At 64.1% G+C, this 19403-nt stretch overlaps 2 protein-coding genes and 1 long non-coding RNA gene across 9 annotated transcripts; 2 read left to right on the plus strand and 1 right to left on the minus strand.

Annotated features, from left to right (window-relative positions):
* The first annotated feature begins 275 nt into the window (after window positions 1-275).
* On the plus strand, window positions 276-9914 carry ANO9 (anoctamin 9). The gene is made up of 23 exons (XM_042958426.1): window positions 276-407; window positions 490-615; window positions 796-941; window positions 1792-1838; window positions 1966-2024; window positions 2108-2181; window positions 2459-2593; window positions 2703-2799; window positions 2958-3018; window positions 3128-3210; window positions 3331-3435; window positions 3508-3669; window positions 3758-3794; window positions 4012-4123; window positions 6609-6666; window positions 6888-6985; window positions 7137-7276; window positions 7417-7569; window positions 8325-8472; window positions 9030-9131; window positions 9213-9306; window positions 9423-9535; window positions 9651-9914. The coding sequence occupies exons 1-23, from the start codon at window positions 306-308 to the stop codon at window positions 9676-9678; spliced, it is 2280 nt and encodes a 759-aa protein (XP_042814360.1). The 5' UTR covers window positions 276-305; the 3' UTR covers window positions 9679-9914.
* On the minus strand, window positions 2084-3029 carry LOC122231163. The gene is made up of 3 exons (XR_006208335.1): window positions 2967-3029; window positions 2517-2570; window positions 2084-2119 (listed from the first exon to the last, which is right to left on the minus strand). It is a non-coding gene; the product is annotated as an uncharacterized LOC122231163 (long non-coding RNA).
* Window positions 9915-10595: 681 nt separating the features above from the next.
* SIGIRR (single Ig and TIR domain containing) lies at window positions 10596-19280 on the plus strand. 7 transcript variants are annotated; one of them, XM_042958422.1, is made up of 10 exons: window positions 10596-10666; window positions 14897-15049; window positions 15967-16165; window positions 16583-16716; window positions 16847-16987; window positions 17365-17508; window positions 17879-17981; window positions 18048-18198; window positions 18448-18637; window positions 18954-19279. In XM_042958422.1, the coding sequence occupies exons 2-10, from the start codon at window positions 15043-15045 to the stop codon at window positions 19115-19117; spliced, it is 1233 nt and encodes a 410-aa protein (XP_042814356.1). In that variant the 5' UTR covers window positions 10596-10666; window positions 14897-15042; the 3' UTR covers window positions 19118-19279. The 7 variants fall into 7 exon arrangements, 6 of the variants coding, with proteins under 6 accessions (XP_042814356.1, XP_042814357.1, XP_042814358.1 ...); XM_042958423.1 differs by having other exon boundaries at window positions 10630-10666; window positions 14900-15049; XR_006208333.1 differs by lacking the exon at window positions 10596-10666 and adding an exon at window positions 13012-13227 and having other exon boundaries at window positions 18448-18863; window positions 18954-19031.
* The last annotated feature ends 123 nt before the right edge of the window (window positions 19281-19403 follow it).

Genomic DNA, 19403 nt, shown 5'->3' on the forward strand with positions numbered 1-19403 from the left:
ATGCCTCCGGTGACCTGACCCGTGTTTCCCTGACCGTCTAGAGTTCCCGTGTCTTCCTCTTCTGCGAAACCCCTCTCTGCTGCTTGTCTTTTCTCAAGGATTTGAGGAGCTGTTTGCTTATGTTTTTGAACAGACCTTTGCCGGAGGCCCCGACGCCTCTCCAGCCATCCTTGCTCCTTGTGGTCCCAGCCCGCTTGCAGCTTCCCCCTCGTCCGCTCGTTTTCCTGCACCCTTGCTTTACGTGTTGCCCCGTGCTGTCCCCTCGGTGCCGAGGCGCCCCGGCCGGGAGGGCTCTCCCCGCAGGAATGAGCCCCACCCTCCTCTACTCCCAGGCTGAGGAGAGCCTCCGGATCCTGGTGGGGACCGAAGGAGACAGCTTCCCGCTGATGGAGATCAACGCCGGTGAGGTGAGTCCCCTGGTGAGGGGAGATGGGTCCCACCCATCCCCGGGCCCTGTGCCGGCCCCAGCCTCGCGCCTCCTACCTCCAGACCGAGGCCTCCGAGCAGTGGGATTACGTCCTCGTGGCTGACCGCCGCACCCAGAGAAACCCCAGGCAGGCCTGCCAGCAGCGACGGTTCCTGGAGGAGCTCAGGACAAAGGGCTTCCATTACAAGGTGTGCTGGCTGAGCGCCTGGCTTGGTGTGGGGCACAGGGGACAAGTGTGTCCCGGGGGCCCGGAGACACGGCTGGGGCCTTGTGCCTGAGGTGGAAGGGACAGGCCAGTGTCAAAAAAGGACGAAGGGGATGGTTTCCAAAGTGGAGCGGAGGTCCCCAAGCGCCCTCCCGCCCCCCAGATGATGGAGGACCGCGAGAAGGTGTTCTTTGGGGTCCGAGCCGACAGCAGGATCTTTGATCTGTACCGCACACTCCTCATGGAGCCTGAGGGTCCTGCCGCCAGAGCGCAGCCTGCCAGGCCAGCCCCCATCCCAGCCACCACCAGGTGAGAGGCTGGCCCAGAACGCCGTGTCCCTGGTCCGGTCAGGCTTCCAGGCGTGGTCTCGTGTCAGAGGTCCCAGGGGCCGGGCTCTGTGACTCGGTGTCCGTGTCTGTCTGTGATAAGGGACAATTTAGTTCTTGCTTCTAGGAGAGTTCTGAAGGTTACGTGTGTTCCCCGAAGGGAGGGCGGGACTTGGACAGGCCGGGAGGACCCTCCCAGCCAGCCCTTCCCCCATCCCCGCCGACCTGGGATGCGGGTCCCCACCTCCCCTCTCCAGACCAGCTGCCCCTCCCCGGACCTCTCTCCTCAGCCTCCCAGGCCTCCCAGCCTCTTCTCTGCAAGCATCTGCTTCCCCTGCTGAGACTCCACCTTCCACACCACTCTACCCTCGCTCCCCATATCCCTCCTCTGTCACCTGCCTGGCCTTGGCACAGGCCTCTCTGAGCCTCAGTCTCCCTGTATGCAACATGGCTCACGGGGTGCGAGGGGGATTTGTGCATGTAAAGGCGTAGAGTGTGCTCTGAATGTGCGGGGGCTCCAGGTGGGAGGTGTGATTGGAGGCGGGGGGGGGAGGTCCAGGCCCAGTATCTGGGAGGGAACGGTGCAGGCCTGAGCCCTGGGAGGGGTCCTGGGAGGGGAGGGCCTACCCTGAGAGAGCCCCATCCTGGAGCCGTGGGGCACAGGCCACAGGAGGACTTAAGAGGTGGGGGTCGGGCTCCCAGGTGAGTCTTAGATTCTGGGCTCCGGTCAGGCAATCAAGGCAGGCAGGCTGGAGGCTCCACTAGGGACACAGAGGGGCCTGGGACCTGGCCAGACAGAGGATGGGGTCCCCTGAGGAGCTCTTGTGTTCCAGAATCCGAATTGTCAACTTTGTACTGAACAGCAAGACAGCAGCTGGTGGTAAGGATGGGGTGGGCAGGTGGCCTGTGCGGCGCCCCACCCCTGCCCCGGGAGCAGTGTCGATGTGGGGAGAGCAGGGCAGGGTCCCCCCTCACCCCTCTGACCTGACACTCCCTGTGACCTCCAGACACGTTAGAGGATTTGGTGAAGGATGGGGTCTTTGAGACCAGATTCGCCCTGCACAAGGTGAGGGGTGGGCCCGGGCTGGGAGAAGGCCTGAGGGCGGGACCGGAGGCAGGGAGCCCTCGCTGTCTGTCACCTGTGCCCAGGGGGAGGACGACCTGAAGAAGAAATGGGCCCAGTGGAGAAACATGGTCAACAAGCAGCCGATTGATGACATCAGGTGACACTGCCTCAGACAAATCACCTGCGTCCCCACAGACGCACCCGTGGCCCCACAGACACATGCATGTGCCCACCTACACACCCAAGATCCCCAGACACACCCGTGTCCCCACAGGCACAGACACACCCGTGTCCACGGCAAACAGATGTGTCTGTGCTCCTGGGTGGGACACAGCAGTCTGGTCTCCCCATGTGCCACCTGGACCCCGGCACTGGCCTGTGGGGTCACATCCGGCGGTGGGGAGGGGCGGCCTGACGGGGCAGCCTCCCCACAGGGACTACTTTGGCGAGAAGGTGGCCCTGTACTTCGCCTGGCTGGGCTGGTACACGTACATGCTGGTGCCCGCTGCGGTGGCCGGCCTCGTCATCTTCCTGAGCGGCTTCTCCCTGTTCAACGCCAGTCAGATCAGGTGGGGATGGGAGACCTGGGGCGGGGGGGGGGGGGGGACAGGGCCCCTCGGGGACCCCTCCTCCCCGAGTCAGGGGAGAGCCGCCACCAGCCCGTCTCTGCGCCCTCAGCAAGGAGATCTGTGAGGCGGACGACATCCTGCTGTGTCCTCGCGGGGACCACGGCCGCAAGTACCAACGGCTCTCGGACACCTGCGTGTTTGCCAAGGTTTGCGGCTCCTGGGGGTTCTGCTCCCCCCCACCCGGGGGTCCCCTCCGGCCATCCTCTCCCACGAGCAGGGCGGAGGGTCTGCCCCTGCAGGGCCGTGGGGTGGGGGGCGGCAGGCCACAGAAGGCTGTCCCCAGCCTGGCTGCCGCTCTCCCCAGCTCACTCACCTCTTCGACAACGAGGGCACCGTGCTCTTTGCCATCTTCATGGCTCTGTGGGGTGAGTCGCTGGGGTGCTGGGAGGGAGGTGGGGGGGGCGGCCTGAGCCCCGGGGCCACTCCCCGCCCCCTGCCACCACCCCAGCCCTGCCCCCTCTTCCCCCCACTCAGCCACGGTGTTCCTGGAGATCTGGAAGCGGCAACGAGCCCGAGTGGTCCTGCACTGGGACCTGTATGGGTGGGACGAGGACCAGGTGAGCGGCCGGCCGTGCAGGGCTCTTTCCAGCGCCCCGTGCGGCCCCCACAGCGCGTGGGACGCGGGTGTCCCTGTGTGGCAGGCCGTCCCCCGACTGAGTGGTGCGTTCCCTCCACAGGAGGAAATGGCACTTGAGCTCATTAACTGCCCTGATTACAAGCTCCGGCCACACCAGCACTCCTACCTGAGAAGCACGGCCATCCTCACTCTGTGTCTCTTGATGGTACTCCTGGGGGGCCTGCCGGGGGCTGGAGACCTGGGCCGGCGACAGCCCTCCTGAGGACCCTCCCCGCAGATCTGCCTCATGATCGGCATGGCCCACGTCCTGGTGGTCTACCGCGTCCTGGCCGCCGCCCTCTTCAACTCCGCCCTGCTCTTCCAGGAAGAGCAGGTGACCACGGCCGTGGTGGTGACCGGGGCCCTGGTCCACTACGTGGCCATCCTCATCATGACCAAGGTGGCTGGAGGGGGGGCGGACAGAGGGAGGGCGGGGCGGGGGTCTCCACCGAGGCCCCAAGTGAGCCGTCTGGTCTCCCATCCTGCAGGTCAACAAGCGTGTGGCCCTCAAGCTCTGTGACTTTGGTGAGAGAGGAGGCGTCCGGCGCCTCTCTGGCCTTGGGGGGAGGGGTGTGCGGGGGAGGGACAGGACCCTTCAGGGCTGGGAGCCTGGGTCCCTGGATCCTCTGTGTCTCCGCCGCCTCTCACAGCTGGCAGACAGGTGAGGGCTGGCGGTGTCTCTGAGTTGTCGGGAGAGGGACAGGTTGGGGACGGGAGAGGGACAGCCTCCGTCTCATTCTAGAGAAGCCCAGGACGTTCTCAGAGCGGGAGAGCAAGTTCACCGTCAAGTTCTTCACTCTGCAGTTCTTTGCCCACTTCTCCTCCCTCGTCTACATCGCCTTCATCCTGGGCAGGTAGGGGCGGCCCCTCCCACCGCCGGCCTTCAACTCTTTCCCCTTTAAAGGAAATACCTGCTCATCTTAATTTTTAAAACAGTTTGTGCTCAGAGCAGTTGGAGCCCAATGTGAAAACACGTACAAGAGCTCACGGTGAACCCCCGGCTCTCTGCTCCCTGCCCTCGAGGTGACCCTGTAACCGTTCGGTGGGTCTTTCCAGAGCTTTTTACACATTGAAGTACCCACGCATATACACCTGTTGACATACACTGCTGTCTCCTGTAAATAATCCTATCTTCTCTTTACGCTGAAAACTTACCATGGGCACCTCCCACATCCGCATGGATGCTGAGGCCTCATTTTTAAAACCACGCTATGAGCGCTATTTTGTGGAACGTGCTGGAATTTGTTTTCTCAGTTCAGCCGGTGGACGTTTGGCTCATCTCCAATGTTTGAGCTTCATAAAGCTGCATCCCGTGTAACACACATGCACCCCCCATTCCCTCTCCTTCTGGCAAAATGGACATGTTTTCGGTTCAACCAACATACACTTTTTGGTCTCTCCTGAAAAAAATAATTGCTTCACCTGTTCTGTGTGTTTAAATAGCACAAGACACAAACATATTGCCAGTTAGTTCCAGACTCCAGCAGAACTTACAAAACCAACCCAAACCACGCCGAGTCCTCCAAGTACGTTCAAAGACATCAGGCGGTGCCTAGACCTGGGCCGTCCCTGGAGATGCCCCCGCGTAGGGGCCTGCCCCTCCCCTTGCGGCCGTGTGTGCTCACGCTGGGTCCAGGAGCCCCTTGTGGTCTGCCGTGTGGGACCCCAGGTTTCCCAGGCTTCCTGAGGAAGGGTCCGTAGGAGATCGGAGGCCCCTGCTGCTGGAGGCAGACCTCTCCCTGCTCTAACCTCGGCTACGCTGGCTTCTGAAATCTCTCAGCAGACTGTCTTGGTGGGTGTTTTCACTGGACGGGCTTGAGCGGTTCGCCTCTCTCCTCTGCCTCGTCCACGGCGATCTCTGTCCAGGATCATCTCCACCTCCACACAAGTATCCTGCCCTATTCCTTTCCAGGAGTGCTCTCAGCAGTGCGCCCGATGTCTGGGCCTCCCTGCTCCTGCCTCTCCCCTCCCCAGGCCTGCCGGCCCTTCCCTGGATGCCCACTTCTCCTCTTCTCCCGACCTCTAAACATGCCAACGCCCCGGTATCTGTCCTCATGACCTGACGTCATCTAGACACATCAGTGAGGCCCACGTTCCTGTCTCCAGCACAGAGCTCTCCCTGAAGTCCAGACTCACGGGTCCGGCTGCCTCTCGTTCCCCCTCAGATGCCCCGGCGGCACGCCGGCCTTACCGCCCGCTTGTCCACGCCGTCCCTCCTGCGCCCAGAGCCCTGGTCCCCCCACATTCCCCACTTTCCCTCTGGCCCCACGCTCTCTTTGCTTGCAGTCTCTCTTACGGGACCGCAGCTCCCTGAGGGGTCTTTGCCGAGCGGGCAACCACAGCAGGCTTGGCCTGTAGAATCGACCTCAGTCAAGTGGACAGAAATGACCAGGCACTTGCAGGGCCCGGAGCCTCGGGTCCTTCAGTCGCGAGTGGCTTTCATGCATCTTGTGTCTTTGGACACAGACGCCATTCCTTTTGTTTGGAAATGGGACCTTCTGAATGGACCGCCTAATTGCTTTTGCTTTTTTTCCTCCCGTTTTTGCTCCAGCTTCTGGGAGTTCTTCTCGGCACTGTTTCCCAACCCTTTGATTGAATGTTTTACTTCTGTACACGCACTTCCCCTCAGGGCCCTCCTTTGGACAGTTCCTTCACAGCCTCCTTCTCATGCCCCCTGACCCCATGGCTTTTCTTGTCTGAGGAGCTTCCTCTTTTTTCCCCTTCTGCTCTGCGATTCCTTCTGTGCTTTCCACGTTTCTTTTACTCTTTCCCTAATGGTCTCCGATTTGGATGTTAGCGGCCTCCTTAGATGTCCTCCTTAGATGTTCTTGGCCCCCGTCCATCAGTGAGAAAGGCGCGTGCCAGTGGCTTTGCTCTGGGCCACATCTCTCCCGCGAGGGGCTTTTGCTCTGTCAGTCCCTGCATCCTGCCTGGTGGCAGAAGGAAGCTTGTCAGTGTTGCTGGGAGCTCAGTGGGGGAGAGACAGTATGGGGGTCTCAGTATGCAGTGGTCCAGCCCCCTAGAAGTGAGACTCTGTCTTCCTGACCGTTGGCCAGGAACCTGATTTTTGGTTTAATGCAGTTTGTATTTTTTTTATCATGTAAGGGAAAGGAGGTGATTTTAAGCACAAAGTAATCCTATGTGCACGGTTTCAATGGGGAGAAACAGGCCACTCCTAACAGGTCTTGTCAAGCACCTGTCTGCGCCTGGGATGGCCGGGCTGCTTGTGTGTGTGTGCGAGTGCGTGTGGAGGGATGTGTCTGGATGTGGGCAGGTCCCCCACCCCCACCCAGTCAGAAGCAAGGTCTGCCCCTCCTCTAGCCTAACTGTCCTTCCTAGGATCAATGGTCACCCCGGGAAGTCTGTGCGCCTGGCGGGGCTGTGGAGGCTGGAGGAGGTCAGTCTGTCCGGTACACTTTGTCATGCTGTCCCTGAGCACCGCCCCCCCCCCCCAACAGCCCTGCCTCCCCATACCTGACCTCCCATCCCCACCCCTGACCTCTCCACCCCTGACCTCCCATCCCCCACAGCCCTGCCTCCCCATACCTGACCTCCCATCCCCACCCCTGATCTCCCACTCCCCACCCCTGACCCCCTGACCCCCCCATCCCCCCACAGTGCCATCTCAGTGGCTGCATGATGGACCTGTTCCTGCAGATGGCCATTATCATGGGTCTGAAACAAACACTCAGCAACTGCATGGAGTACCTGGGCCCGTGAGGACCTCCCTCCTTCCCTAGGGCCCTCCCGCTTCCCCCCCACCCCAGGGAGCCCCCCCATCTCCACATCTCCCAGAGCCAGCAGTCCCAAAGGGTCCTCAGCCCCCAGTTCCCCTCCCTGTTCCCCACTTGTTCTCATCACCCCCAGGTGGCTGGCCCACAAGTGTCGCCTAATACGGGTCAAGCTGGGCCACGCATCCGAGGACCCTGAGCTCAGGGACTGGCGGCGCAACTACCTCCTCAACCCAGTCAACACCTTCAGCCTGTTTGACGAGTTCATGGAGATGAGTACGTGGGTGGAGTTGGGGGCCTGAACGCGAGTCTCAGGGGCAGGTACTGGGGGACTGGCCGAGGGGGCGGGCACTGGGGGCGGGCGTTCTGGCGGGTGGCTGCCCCACGGCACAAGGGGACATCTCCACACCCCCCAGTGATCCAGTACGGCTTCACGACCATCTTCGTGGCGGCCTTCCCGCTCGCCCCGCTGCTGGCGCTCTTCAGCAACCTCGTGGAGATCCGCCTGGACGCCATCAAGATGGTCAGGCTGCAGCGGCGCCTGGTGCCCCGCAAGGCCAAGGACATCGGTCAGGGGCCCGACTCGGTGGCGAGGAGCACGGGCACTCCAGCCGGGGGCGGGGTGGCGAGGGGTGCTGGGACCAGGTGGTGCCCTCGAAATGATCCCAAGATAAGCCCCCTCCCCCCAGCCCTTCCCCAGGTTCTGCCTAGGCTGAGAGCTGGCCTTGGAGAGTGGTGCTCAGGCCCCGGGAAGAGGCGGGGCTGGTGTGCACCCGCAGGCCCCTGCCTCCCTCCCAGAGGAGGATCCAACTTGGGGGGGGGGCGGGCAGGCAGAGGAGCTGGGCTCTGAGAGCCCGGACCTGAGGGAGGGAGGGGTCCAGCAGCTGGGGGCAGGGACTAAGAGGTGGCCTCCGTCACCCAGACTGCCCTTGCCGAGATGGCCGGGTATCAGGGAAGAGCAGAGGGGACTGGGTGCTGGGTGTGGGCAGAGGGAGAGGTCGGGGGGGGGGGGAGAGGCCCCACTCTAGGGCCCAGGTTAAGGTGTTCTGACCCGGGAGTGGGGCAAGCTTGGGGCAGCTGAGGGGTTCAGGCAGAAGATGGGGGCCAGGGGGACCTGAGCCCCTCCTGGTCTATGTCCGCCACGGCCCAGGTTTTCCTCGTCAGTGAATGCTGCCCACTGAACAGAGGCATGGGCAGAGGTGACAAGGCCCCATGACCATCCAAGCTCCCAGCCTTGGGGGACCATGGGTGGAGGTGGGGCGGGCAGTGCCAGAGGATCAGGGTTTGAGGAAGCAGACTGCTTCACCCCACTGCTGTGGCCCAGGGACCTGGCTGCAGGTGCTGGAGACCATCGGCGTGCTGGCGGTCATTGCCAACGGAATGGTCATCGCCTTCACATCAGAGTTCATCCCCCGAGTGGTGTACAAGTACCACTATGGCCCGTGCCGAAAGGGGGCCGACCCTGCAGTCGAGTAAGGGGGCGCCAGGGGAGCCTCAAACTGTCCAGAGACGCCTGGGAAAACTGGCCCAACCACAGCGCAGCCCTAGGGGAGCGCAGGGGAAGGGCTTGATGTGTCTGTGGTTGTCATGAATCTGGGCCTGAGGGGGGTCCTGCCCTCCCATGACAATCTGCTAGGAACCCCCATGGGGGAATTAAGGTCCCAGCAGGAGCTGTTTTCTGAGCAGCCACCACCAGAATGACTCCCTCCCAAAAGTCAGATCCTCTGGGGTCTGCTCCACAGAAGAGGGCCGAACAGGGGACCGCTGCTCCTACAGATGGGGTTTGCAGGGGTCTCCCTCCGGAAGGCTCCCCTCGGTTTTTGCCACGGAAGGCGGGGGGCCCTCTGAGTCCCTTCAGTCACCCCCAGAGGCCCCTCTCCCACGCAGAGAAGTGAAGGGGGTTCCGTGCTGTGCTCCACCCTGACAGCCCCCACCACACAGGGATTAGCTCCAGGAAAGCACCCTGGAAGCCAGAAGAGGCCACGCTCTGCAGCCCACACCTGCCTCTGCCCTTCTCTCCCTCCCCCAGCTGCCTCACGGGTTACATCAACCACAGTCTGTCCGTGTTCCACACCAAGGACTTCCAGGACCCCATCCGGATAGAGGGCTCAGAGAACGTGACTGAGTGCAGGTCTGGATTCCCCCGGCCCCCATGAGCAACCTCTGAATTCCTGCCCTCGGCCCCCTGACCTCAGGTGCTTCCCCCTGCCAGGTACCGGGACTATCGCAACGCTCAGGACTACAACTTATCCGAGCAGTTCTGGGTCCTGCTGGCCATCCGCCTGGTCTTCCTTATCCTGTTTGAGGTGGGCCAGAACCGGGGGAGGGGCCCCACAACGGAGGCGGCTCTCTCCAGCCCTTCTCCCTGGCCCCCAGCCCCTAAAATGCCTGCTCAGCCCTTGTCCCGTCCCCCCACGCCCAGCACGTGGCCTTGTGCATCAAGCTCATTGCCGCCTGGTTCGTGCCCGATGTCCCCCAGTCGGTAAAGAACAAGGTTCTGGAAGACAAGTACCGGACACTCCGGGAAAAGATATGGTATGGGAGGCTGAGGCCAGGCGGGGGTGGGGCCGGGCCCCAGGCCCGAGGTAGGACCTCACCCTGAACCCCAACACTTCGCCCTGATCCCCAACAATCCCGGTCCTGCCTCCAGCTCCAGCCGCAAGAGCACAGATGTGTAGGAGACCCAGAGCTGGCCAAGAAGACCGGTGCCCGGAGCTGGGACTCAGAGCCACCACCACCTCCCCACCCACCCACCGCTTACGTGTGGGGTCCCGGGAGGCCGGTGTATACGCGGGGTCTTGGAGGGCCTGCGTGCGTTTGAGGTGTTGGTGAGCAGCACTCTGTGGTCTAGGAGGCCTGTTTCACGTGTTAGGGCTCAGGCTTGGTACAGCCCTGACTTGAACTCTGAGTGACTCCTAACGCTCACAGAACTGGGGGGGGGGGGGAGTGCTTCTCAGCGGTCAGAACACAGGAAAACCAGCCCAGTCTCCTGAGCCTCTCTCTGACTTGTGGGACCCATATCCTACCCTCCCCACCCCACCCCAATTCTGGCTGGTCAGGGGGCCCTGACCCCACCTCTCTGGCTCTCCTCAGCCTGAAGAACTTTCTATAATAAAATACAAACTTTTTCATGTCAGTTCTGGGCCTCTTGTGGATTGTGTCTGTCCTCAGGGCTAGATGGGAAATTCTCCCAGATGGAGAAAAGTCTGGAATGTGGTAGCCTCCTGGTCCTCCTCTGGTTTTCCGTGGGTTTCCAAGCGAGCAGCGCCGTGTTGAGATCCTACCGTCCCTGCACGGGAGGGTCAGGGGCAGGCTTCCCGGAGGAAGAGCTGGGGAGGAGGGGCAGAACCAGAACGGTGCCCCGGGGGACAGTGGAAACTCTGAGGAGTCCCCCAGGTCCAAGACTCTGCCGGCTGGTTGGGCCGGTTCGCCCTCTGCCCCCAGGCTGCGTGGCTGCAGTTCCGAGGCTTCCCGGCGCCTGAGAGCAGGACGGTCTTAAGCGCCGGACTTGGGCGCACAACGGGGACTCTCGGGTCCGCCCTCAGGCCCTGGCTGCTGGGCGGGGCTGCACCTGCCGCCGCCGCCGGGATCTTCGCCGCTGCGCACCTGGCTCAGGTGAGCTGCCCCGCCCCCGCGGTCGGCGCGATCCCCAGGTCTTGGCAGCAGGTGAGTGGCTCAGACCCACGGAGGTGAGTTGCGGTCGCCGGCTCCTGGGAGCCGGAATGGCTCGGAGCTTGGGGGCCCCTTGTCCCGAAGAGCCTCTGGGCCGTGGCGGGCGCGGTCCCGCAGGAAGTGGCTCGGAGTCGGGCCGGCTGTCCCCGTCGCCCGGAAGCCTGAGTTTGTCGGCGTCCCGGCCCCGTGGGCCTGGCGGCGGAGCGGGGGGGGGGGGGGGGGGGGGGGGGGAGGGGGGGGGGGGGGGAGGGGAACCGCAAGGGCCACGTTTCCCGCTCCGCCCGACGTGGGCAGTGGCTTCCTCGTGACCTTTGCCCAGGGGAGGGAGGTGGGACGCGGAGGCGCGCGGGGACCCTCGCCGCCGCCCGCCGCTCGGATCCCAGGCGCGAGGCCTCCCAGGGCCCCCGGGGCGTACCGAGGAGCCGGCTGGGGCCGTGCGCGGCGCTGGTCGCCGGGCGGAGCTACCGTCACGCGCGCGCTCCCGCCGTCCGTGTGTGGCCCCCACCTGCCGTGCTAGGCCTGCGCGCCCTCCGCGCCACCGCCGTGCGCGCCCGACCCGCCATCCACGGCCGCCTCGTGCGCGCCCCAGTCCGCCCTCGGCTCTCGGTGCGCGTTCCCATCGCGATACCCGCGTCCCCGCCCTCTGTGCCCGACCCCGACCCGCGTGCTCACCGCGCCTAGAGGGTGGGGGACTGCTAAATCCGGATCGCCCCTGACTAAGGCGGAGCGCCGGAGGTGGGGTGTATAGCGGAGGAGAACGGGGCGTGTGGCCCGGGGGAGCGGGACAGAGCTCCTCGCCGGCGGGGCCGAGACCTTGTGTGCAGTTCTGTCCTGCGGGAGACACGTCGGGGGGCGCAGCAAACGCGTGGCGCACAGAGCGTTGCAGGCCCGCTGAGCGGAAGATGTAACGAGACCGTGGGGTCCTAAGCAGACGGCGGAGGGGTGGGATCGCCGCCCCCCCTCATAGCCCCCCCTTCCCCCCGCCGTCTCCTGCGCCGCCGAGGGGGCCAGAGCACAAGCAGAAGACCCGGAGCTTTCTAAGAACCCCTGGGGATGGGGGTGGGGGGGTGGGGGGAGGGGAGGGGCGGTTCTTGATGGTGCCTGAGGTGACGTGGGCTTGTGGGCGCTCACCTTGGAGCGTGAGCCTGGGGAGGAGGGTGTAGTTTAGAGGAAGAAGGCGGGGGCCGTCATGGCTGTGAGATGGTGGCACCGGGGACACACACTGAGCAACAGGAAGTCTGGCAGGAACTTGGAGAGGCAGCAAGGCTGCTTGGGGCTCTCTGTGTCCTCCCTGGGTACCCCTAGGCCGGTCACTGACGACTGTATGCCGGGTGCTTACGCCATCGCCTCTGGGCGTCAGGCCCATTGAGGCACCTTCCAGGAGGGGCTGGTAGCAATACCCGCGCGCATCCAGGAAGCTGCAGCTCGGTGGGGAGAGGGTGCGGGCAGGTCTTCCGGTAGTTCTGTGGGACCCTGAGCCCTAGATGCACCATCAGCTGAGGGTCTTGCCAGCCATGGGGTGGGGGTGGGGGTGAGCAGGGCTGGGGCAGGGTCAGAGCAAGGACAAATGAAAGCCAGTACTGAGGGTGGCCCACTGGTGGGCCTCTGCTCTGGGTAGGTGCAAGCAGGGACAGGGCCTGAAGGGGACCCTTGCCCGGTTTCTATGGGTAGTGATGCCAGCCACCGATTTCTGGGCCCTGAGTCCCACGTCAGTCTGGGAGGGAAAGTGACAAAAGGGGATGCCAGCTGCCTCGCCTCCCCCCCCCCCCCAAGAGCTGGGCTCAGAGCCCAGGAACCTCTATTGAGGCCTTTTCTTGTTTCCTTATCTGGAAAAGGGGGGACTGCCTTCCCATCCCGGCCTGAAACTAAGGTCCATGTGATACCACAGCCCCTGCCTGGGCACTGTACGGGGAAAGTGGACCGGGAGGGAGCCCAAAAGCTCTGCTCAAGGCCCCATTACTGGCAGGAATATCCACGGGACTCCCCTCACCCCAGCAGGTCACAGGCCAGATGCACATTGGAGGCTCTCACCATCCTGAGCGTCACTCTGTAGGCTGTGTCTGGGAAGCGGTGACCCTATGCGACTGTGTGCGGGATGACCCTGACTGGGGGGTCTCCCTAGGACCCCCTCACATCACCCGGGGCCCCAGCCTCTCCGCAGCCTCCTCTCCATCGCCCAGGCTTGGCCTCGGGAAGTACACTGCCTCGGTGGGCTGGGGTGGGCCCCGGAGGAAGGAGCCGCTTGACTCCGGAGCGAACAGGAAGAAGTAGAGCAGGCGGGGCAGGGGCGAGAACCACCAACTGCGCGCCTGCCTGGGTGGGGTTTGGGGTCAGGAGAGGATGTGACTGTAAAGCCAGGAAGCTGCAGGGAAAGTTCTGATTAAAACACACACACAAACAAAAGGCAGGTCCTCACTGTGCTTGGCGATGTGCTCTGGGGCCGCGGTGCTGCGGGCCGGACCCGGGGCCCAGCTGAGCACACAGTTTGCTCCCAAGCAAGCGTCAATGACCTCGACGACCGCCATCCCCCCCCAGGAGGAGAGAGCCGGAACCAGGTGACTTCGTGTGCTCCCCCGACAGCCCTGCCGCTCCGCGTGGGCCTGTGTCCCTGCCCTCGGACACCATTCTGACCTGAGGCCGGTCCTCAGAGTCGGCCCGGCCGAGGGGAGGCCCCGCAGCACGTGTAGCCTGTGTGTGCCTGTAAGAGCAGGGGGTGACGGGAGGCTGTGTGCGCGCCATGGGTGGCAAGGGCAGGTGTGAGATGCAGCGGGTGGTGTGGGGTTTGTACAGATGCTCGAGGCCATGCGCCCTGTGGGAGCCGTTGCAAGTACGTGTGTGCTGTGTGTGTGGCCACAAGAGTGCTGGAGGTGCGGGGTGGGGGGGGATGCATGTAGTGCAGGTGTGCATGGGGAGGGGGCTGTGTGTGCACGTGGTGTGCAAAACAGACTATGCAGGGGAGGGTGCGCAGGGGGAGGTTGTGCAGTTTGGCCTGACCTTCCAGGAGGGCGGGAGACTGCCTCCCCGGGGGGAAAAGATCTTAAGAGTTTGAAAGGTGAAAGTGTTACTGCAGGAGTTTCCCTGGGACCCGCCCAGCTGGGGACCCCGGGGAGGGGGTGTGCGCTGCCCCGTCTCCCACAGTCTCCCAGTGGACTGGTTCTGCTTCAAGGACCTTCCCGAGACTGCCCCCCACCAGAGGGCTTCGGGAAGGAACCTCCTCACCAGTTCCCCGCCTGATGCTCCAGCAATCCCCGAGGAAGTTGAGCCAGCCGAGCCCAGGGCTCCTGGGGGTGTGGAGGCTGGGCCAGGCCCACGGTGGCATCACCCACGCAGAAGGAATGCAGGGGAGGCTGAGAGACTTGGGGCCCTAGGCGTGGGGAGGACAGCCCTAGGCAGGAGTGGAGTGAGGTCTCAGTAAATACCTGCTGCATCAGCTGGAGCTTCGAGGTGGTGGCCCCAGGCCTCTGGCTCCTGCGCTGGGGGGTTTGGCCCCTCCTTTCAGCCCACGTCGCCCCAGGGCTTTTTGTGTCAGGAGGTACCTGCAGCTGCTCCCAGTCTGGGTTCGGATGGTCCCAGCCCCACAGAGGAGAGGAGGGTCACCCGTGGTGGGGTGGGGGCCTCCCTTGGAGAACTAGACAATGTGGACAAAAGTCTTTGGTTTTGGACATGACAAACGGGACCCGGAAGGAGGGGGGACCCACAAGGCCTTCCGGAGCAGACTCAGTCCAGCCAGGCCCCCTCCCTCCTGCCTTGAGGACTGTGGCCTGGCTCAGCTCAGGTGCCCTGTCCCCACACACGCGTGCACACGGGACATGTCCAGGACAAAACGCTACAGCTGGGAGTATGGCTCCGAGTCCAGCAGCCCACACCCACCCCGTGGTGGCAGGCAGGTTGCACGTGACCCTCGGCGCTCAGGGCCTGGGTAAAGCGAGGTCTGCACCCCAGTCCTCCTTGTCTGTGGCGTCCCTATCCTGGGGAATAGTGGGGACACAGCCACGTGCCACCCTATGAGGGGTGCCAGGGGGCCCTCCCTGAGCCATCGCGGTGACACCGGAGCAGGCGAAGGTAAGTCTGAGGGCTCCCCGAGCCCCCTGGGCCGTGCCCACTCCAGCATGAGGTGCCACACATGATGCTGTGCTGGTGTGCCCGGCACCCTCCAGGCAACTGGTGCGAGGTTACATGTTAACTCATCCTGTTCTTGTTTAACTTTCTCCTTTGGGATGGCAGCAGCCTCTGACCCCTCCTGGTGTCCCGACTGACCGGCCACAGAGACAGAGAGCCCCGGGGGACCAGTCTGCTCAGCCAAGGAGCCCTGAGGAGCCGGGGGGGTGGCACCAGTGCCCAGCCTGCCCCGAGAAGGCCCCGGCCAGACCATGGCAGGTAGACGGGTCAGAGAGGGACAGGCACGGACCCCACTCCCACCCCCTGTCCCTCGGGCTGGCTCCATGCTGTGATGTTGTCTGGCCTCCGGCCAGGGGTACAAAGGCCTCTACTCACCCCTCCCACATAGCCCAAGGTCCTGACCCCACAGTTAGGGCAGGCCCTGCGCCTTCTCCTTCCCAAAGCCTCTAGACTATGGTCGTGGAAGTCAGTAAAGCCAAGAGACACTGGAAATGGCAGCTAGTGGGGGGCCCCTGGGGGCAGGATGGATACGTGTGGGCTACCGAGAGACCACACCACCGAGATGACGGTGGTCTCCTCTCACGTCCCCTGGGACTCTTCGCCCTGATTTAAAGATCAGAAAGCGTAGGTCTCAGGGAGGTGGGAAAGCTTGCTCGTGGCCAACAGAGGAAGGTCCTGGAATCCCATGCTGCCATCCCAGGTGGAAGGAGTGGCACGCTCAGCACCTGTGCCCCCCCAAACCCCTAGTGTTCACATTTGTCGTAGCTCCCCCAGCAGAGGGGCCGGGGGAGGGGTGCAGTGCCTGGCCATTCACCTGGGCGGGAGTCGCAGTTGCCGGCAACAGGTGCACACAGAAAGTGTGGGAGCTGGGCTCATGTCCCGGGTGGATGGGCAGTCAGGTGGGCCCCCTGAGCTGGGGTGGGTCAGCTCAGCTATGACTCTGGCCCCTGCCTTCCAATGTCCTCTGAGGACAGAGCAGCCACATCGAAGGCAGGCAGAACACCCAAGACCCTGCCAGGCCCTGTCCCCTGTGGGACCTGTGCATGGACATGGTGAGGCCACCAAGCATCCCATGGCACTGACCGTCTTGTTTTCTTCCTGGCCCACAGACCATCTGTGGTTGGTGGGAGCCCAGCATTCCAGGCATGGCTAATCACTGGGTCCTCTCTCTGCAGGTGTCTGTGACATGGCCCCCAACTTCCTCTCCCCGTCTGGAAACCAGGCCCTGGAGCCTGCCCTGGGCAGTGCGGTCTCCCTGAACTGCACGGCCTGGGTGGTCTCTGGGCCCCACTGTCCCCTGCCCTCAGTCCAGTGGCTGAAAGATGGGCTGCCGCTGGGCAATGGAAGCCACTGTGGCCTCCATGAAGACTCCCGGTAAGAGACTGGGGTGTTCAGGGTCAGGTGACTACCCTGGTTATACCCGTGGCCACCTATACCCTGGTCTATAACCACCTGGACATGGGCAGAGTGCCACTTCTGACACAGACCAAGGGTCAGTGACTGCAGGGACAGATAGCCCCTTGTAGACAGCCCAGGGCCAACGGTGCTAGCACAGTCCTATGGCCTGAATTAGGCACTGACCCCCCAAAACCCAGACCCAAGATCACGTGACTGCCCCAGACAGATCCACACCCCCACCAGGTTTTGGCCCCTTCTCTTAGCTTTTGGCTCAAGGGCTACTCAGGAAGCCCACACCTGCATCCTCCGTGGGTGAGTCCGACAGGTGGGATCCAGGGACATCCACTGATGCTCTCAGGCCCCAGGTAAGAGGGTTGGGCCTGGTCTCCCCAGGATCAAGGCCAACTCATCAGAGGTGCTTGTGTCCAGTGTTCTGGGGGTCAACCTGACCAGTGCTGAGGACTATGGGGTCTTCACCTGCTCCATCCGGAATGTCAGCTCCTCCTCCTTCACTCTTTGGAGAGCTGGTAAGTGGGAGTACACTGGGTGGAAGGTGGGAGGCCTGGCGGCGGGGGGGGGGGGGCGGGCTGGGTAGCCTTGAGGCTTGGAAAATGCCGGGTGGGGGTGGCAGCGGTTCAGACTGCAGCTCTGTCCCAGGCCCAGCTGGCCACCTGGCCGCAGTGCTGGCCTCACTCCTGGTCCTGCTGGCCCTGCTCCTGGCGGCCCTGCTCTATGTGAAGTGTCGACTGAATGTGCTGCTCTGGTACCAAGACGCCTACGGGGAGCTGGAGATGAACGGTGCGTGGGGCCAGGATGGACGAAGAGAATGAATCAGCTATGAGACCTCCCTAGGCTCAGTTTTGGGTGGGCGGGTTGCCCCGGTAAGTGTGGAGGGGGGACCCTGGAGGTCCCTCAGGGGCTCTTGAGCACGCAGTCCAGGAAAGAGGGCAGAGGGCTGGGGTCGGCAGAAGCCAGATAGGCGGCCAGCATCCAGAGCTGGAGGCGGCGTTGTGGGCGTGCGTGCGGGATCTGCCGGGTGGGATCTGCCAGGTAGGCATGCCTGGTCCCCCCAAGCTCGTGGGGAGGGGTTAGAGGACCCGGAATGGGCGGGGGCGGCGGCCAGGGTAGCGGGCCCGGGCCTGGAAAGCTGGGCGCTGACCCTTTGCCGTCCGCAGACGGGAAACTCTACGACGCCTACGTCTCCTACAGCGACAGCCCCGAGGACCGGAAGTTCGTGAACTTCATCCTGAAGCCACAGCTAGAGCGGCGTCGGGGCTACAAGCTCTTCCTGGATGACCGCGACCTCCTGCCACGCGCGGGTACCGCGGGCCCAGCCTGGTGGCCTCGCTCCAGTCCGGAGACCTTGCCCGCCCTCCCATGGCCCCGCCCCGTTCTGGGCCCGGGCCCCGCCCTCCCATAGTACCGCCCCCGTTCCGGGACCGGGCCCGCCCTACGCGGCCCCGCCCCATTCTGGGCTCAGGACCGCCCTCCCATGGTACCACCCTCGTCCCGGGACCGGGCCCGCCCTCCGTGGCCCCGCCCCATCTCCGGGCCCCGCCCCCGTCCGAGACGGGGCCGGCTCTCTGTGGCCCCGCCCCGTTCTGGGCCCGGGCCCGCCCCCCGGGGCCCCGCCCCATCTCCCTCCGGGCCCCGCCCTTCCTCGGCCCCGCCGACGCCTGGTTTTCGCAGAGCCCTCGGCCGATCTCCTGGTGAACCTGAGCCGCTGTCGACGTCTCATCGTGGTGCTGTCGGAAGCATTCCTGGGCCGGGCCTGGTGCAGCCACAGCTTCCGGTGGGTCCCGCGCAGGGTGGGGTGGGCCCCCGCCTCGTCCCCTCCCTGACGGTCCCGCCCGCGCAGGGAGGGCTTGTGCCGGCTACTGGAGCTCACGCGCAGGCCCATATTCATCACCTTCGAGGGCCAGAAGCGCGACCCCGTGCACCCCGCGCTCCGCCTGCTGCGCCAGCACCGCCACCTGGTGACCCTGCTGCTCTGGAAGCCCGGCTCCGTGGTGCGGAGAGGGGCGAGGGGAGGGGCGCCCTAATGGGGATGGTGGTACCGGGCGCCAAGGAGGGGCTTCTCCGTGGGCAGCTCTGTGGTGTGGGGACTTGTGGATGGGACCCCGTGGGGGTGAGGGTTCTGTGGGCTGCTGCCCAGAAGAGGGGCCTCTTTTGAGGCCCCTGGAGCCGGGTGAACGCATGCCTCCAGGTGCCCTTTGGGGCCAAGGCGACCAGGCTAACAGCCCAGTCCTGGCCCCCAGGCGCCTTCTTCAGAGTTTTGGAAAGAGCTGCAGCTGGCACTGCCACGGAAGGTGCGGCACAGAGCCATGGAGGGAGACCCCCAGACCCGGCTGCAGGGTGACAAGGACCCCATGCTGATCGTGCAAGGCCACCCACCCGAGGGTCGCACCCTGCACCTGGAGCTGGACCCCGACCCCGAGGGGGACCTGGGTATGCCCACCTGGTCCCACCCCGACCCTGAGAAGCTTGGCCTGGGGCGGAGGGGGTGCACGGGGCTGCGGAGCCCAGAAAGGGGTCCAGGTGGCGGGGACTTCCTCCCTGCAGCCCATAGGTGGGCTTGACCCCCAGCACACCCTCACTGCCTCTTTCCCGGAGGCACGCGGACCCGAGGCCTGCCTGGGAACCTCCAGGACCTCAGATGCCACTATGCAGGAGGGTGAGCAGGGAGTGACCCTCGTTCATGGGTCCTAGCAGAAGTCAGGCTGTGGACAGCCCAGCCTCAGGCCCGGTGGTACCCTCTTCCCAGGTGTCCGAGGGCCTATCTTTGGGGAGCCATTAGCTCCACCCCATGCCAGTGGGGTCGCCCTTGGAGAGGGCCGGGGCAGCGAGGTGGATGTCTCGGACCTCGGCTCCCGCAACTACAGTGCCCGCACGGACTTCTACTGCCTGGTGTCCGAGGATGACGTGTAGCCTGCACCCGCCGGAGCGTCAGGATCACCAAGGACAGCTGGGTGCAGGGTGGGGTGGGGTTTTTTCTCCTCTCAGCAGGACTACCAGCCATGAGACCTTGAGGGAAGTGGGGGGACTCTAGTGTGCCTCCTTGTGCCAGAAAATAAAGTCCTTTTAGATCCTGCCTGAGCCTCAGCCTCTCCTCTCCCGGGGCAGGAAGGGGCACGTCCATCTCAGGGTCTCCACGGCCCTCAGCCCCTCCCCTTCCTCATCCCCACGGCCACCCAGTCACAGGTCTGGCTGTCCA

Source organism: Panthera tigris, chromosome D1 (assembly GCF_018350195.1).
Source record: "Panthera tigris isolate Pti1 chromosome D1, P.tigris_Pti1_mat1.1, whole genome shotgun sequence".
Taxonomy (NCBI): domain Eukaryota; kingdom Metazoa; phylum Chordata; class Mammalia; order Carnivora; family Felidae; genus Panthera; species Panthera tigris.